At 45.4% G+C, this 1,808-nt stretch overlaps 1 protein-coding gene across 1 annotated transcript; it reads left to right on the top strand.

The window, feature by feature from the left end:
* Positions 1 to 477: 477 nt before the first annotated feature.
* LOC114046011 (olfactory receptor 52K1-like) lies at positions 478 to 1,570 on the top strand. The gene has a single exon (XM_027866228.1). The coding sequence runs from the start codon at positions 623 to 625 to the stop codon at positions 1,568 to 1,570; it is 948 nt and encodes a 315-aa protein (XP_027722029.1). The 5' UTR covers positions 478 to 622.
* Positions 1,571 to 1,808: the final 238 nt, after the last annotated feature.

Raw genomic sequence — 1,808 nt, forward strand, 5'->3', positions numbered from 1 at the left:
CTCTGAGCCCTTCACAATCTTAATCCTACTTATCTTTCCAGGCTTATCATACATTTCTCCCCTGCACATATTCTGTGATCCATACACTCTGACCTTTTTACTATTCCTCTCCTTTGACATTCCATCCTCCATCTCTCTGTCATTTCACAAACTATCCCTTATACCTAGAATGCACTGCCTTTTCCCCTCTGCTTATAGATGACCAACTTCTTTCAAAGCTCAGATCAAGTGTCTCCTACTTTATAAGATCTTTCCTAGTGCCTCCCTCCAAAAATTATCTTGTATTTACTTTGTATATATTTTGAACCTATTTTTATGTGTACATTTTGTCTCCCCCAATAGACTATAAGCTCCTTGAGGTCAGGGACTGTTGCATTTTTGTCTGTATATCATTAGGACCAAGCCCAGTGCCTGGAACCTAGTGATCGATTGATTGAGTTACACCCACTTGAAAGACAGATTTGCCAGCAGAGAGAGAATAGTCATTTTTTTGATGATCTCTCTTACTAAATTTTGTGCAATAATGTTTGAGTTTCTTGCATTCACCTTCAGGAATATCAGATAAAGGGACGTGGGGACTCTCCTCCCTCACCCCAGAGTTTTCTGGCAAGTCCTAGCAAGGATGTCAGGGTGGAATGTGACCTTCAACATCTCTTACACCAGCTTCTTCTTATTGGGCTTCCCAGGACTGAAGGAATCACGGTACCTTCTGATCCTCCCATTTTTCTTTCTCTATATGGTGATCCTCTCAGCCAATGGCCTAATCATCTATATTGTGACCACTCAGAGGAGCCTGCACCAACCCATGTATGTACTCATTAGCCTAATCCTGGCCATCAACATCTGCACTGCCACTACTGTGGTCCCTGCCATGCTTTTCAGTTTCTCCACCCACTTCAATCACATCTCTTTGGCTTGTTGCCTTATCCAGATGTTTTTCATTTACTTTCTACTAGCTTTTGATTGCAACATCCTTCTAGTCATGGCTCTGGACCGTTATGTTGCCATCTGTTACCCACTGCACTATCCAGAGATCATGACAGGCCAGGTATTAGTAGGGCTGGTAGGGGTGGCTGCCACCCGGAGTGTGGGCATTGTGGCCCCCGTGGTGTTTCTGGCCTCAAGAGTTTACTTTTGTCGCTCTAATGTCATCCGTCACTTCACCTGTGAGCACATGGCCTTGATGAAGCTGTCCTGTGGAGACATCTCACTGAATAAGACTGTAGGACTTGCCCTCCGTGTCTTCAATAGGATCCTGGACCTGCTCCTCCTAGCAACATCCTACACACGCATCACTCATGCTGCCTTCAGGATCTCCTCAGGCGGTGCCCGCTCAAAGGCTCTTCACACATGTGGATCTCACCTGCTTGTCATCTTCACTGTGTATGGCTCTGCTTTGTCCTCTTCGATTGTGTATCGTGTGGCCCGCACTGCCTCTCAGGATGTACACAACTTGATCAGTGCCTTCTACTTGCTGATCCCCTGCCTTGTCAACCCTGCCATCTATGGGGCCAGAACCAAGGAGATCCAGCAACACTTAGCAAAGTTGTTCCAGACGGCAGGGCCGTGAAACTTCCCCCCCCACACACACACACAAAAAGGACCTTCCAGTCTGATTGCCATTGGGATCAATGGGGAGGGATTAGAGTGGAGAAAATCCTCACAAAAAACTCACAGTGAGTTTCCTACTTAGGTCTAGGAGAAAAACAGAGTTGAGTGACAGTGATAACAATTGAATTTCAGTCAGAAAGTAACAAGATTATACTTAGGTTATCAACTCTTACTCTAAAATCACATATGGACTGAGG

This window comes from Vombatus ursinus, unplaced genomic scaffold, assembly GCF_900497805.2.
Source record: "Vombatus ursinus unplaced genomic scaffold, bare-nosed wombat genome assembly UNPS02014780.1, whole genome shotgun sequence".
Taxonomy (NCBI): Eukaryota; Metazoa; Chordata; class Mammalia; order Diprotodontia; family Vombatidae; genus Vombatus; species Vombatus ursinus.

Bases quoted from the DNA above. Each gene is read 5' to 3' on its own strand.
- LOC114046011 (XM_027866228.1), top strand. From the start codon at position 623: ATGTCAGGGTGGAATGTGACCTTCAACATCTCTTACACCAGCTTCTTC.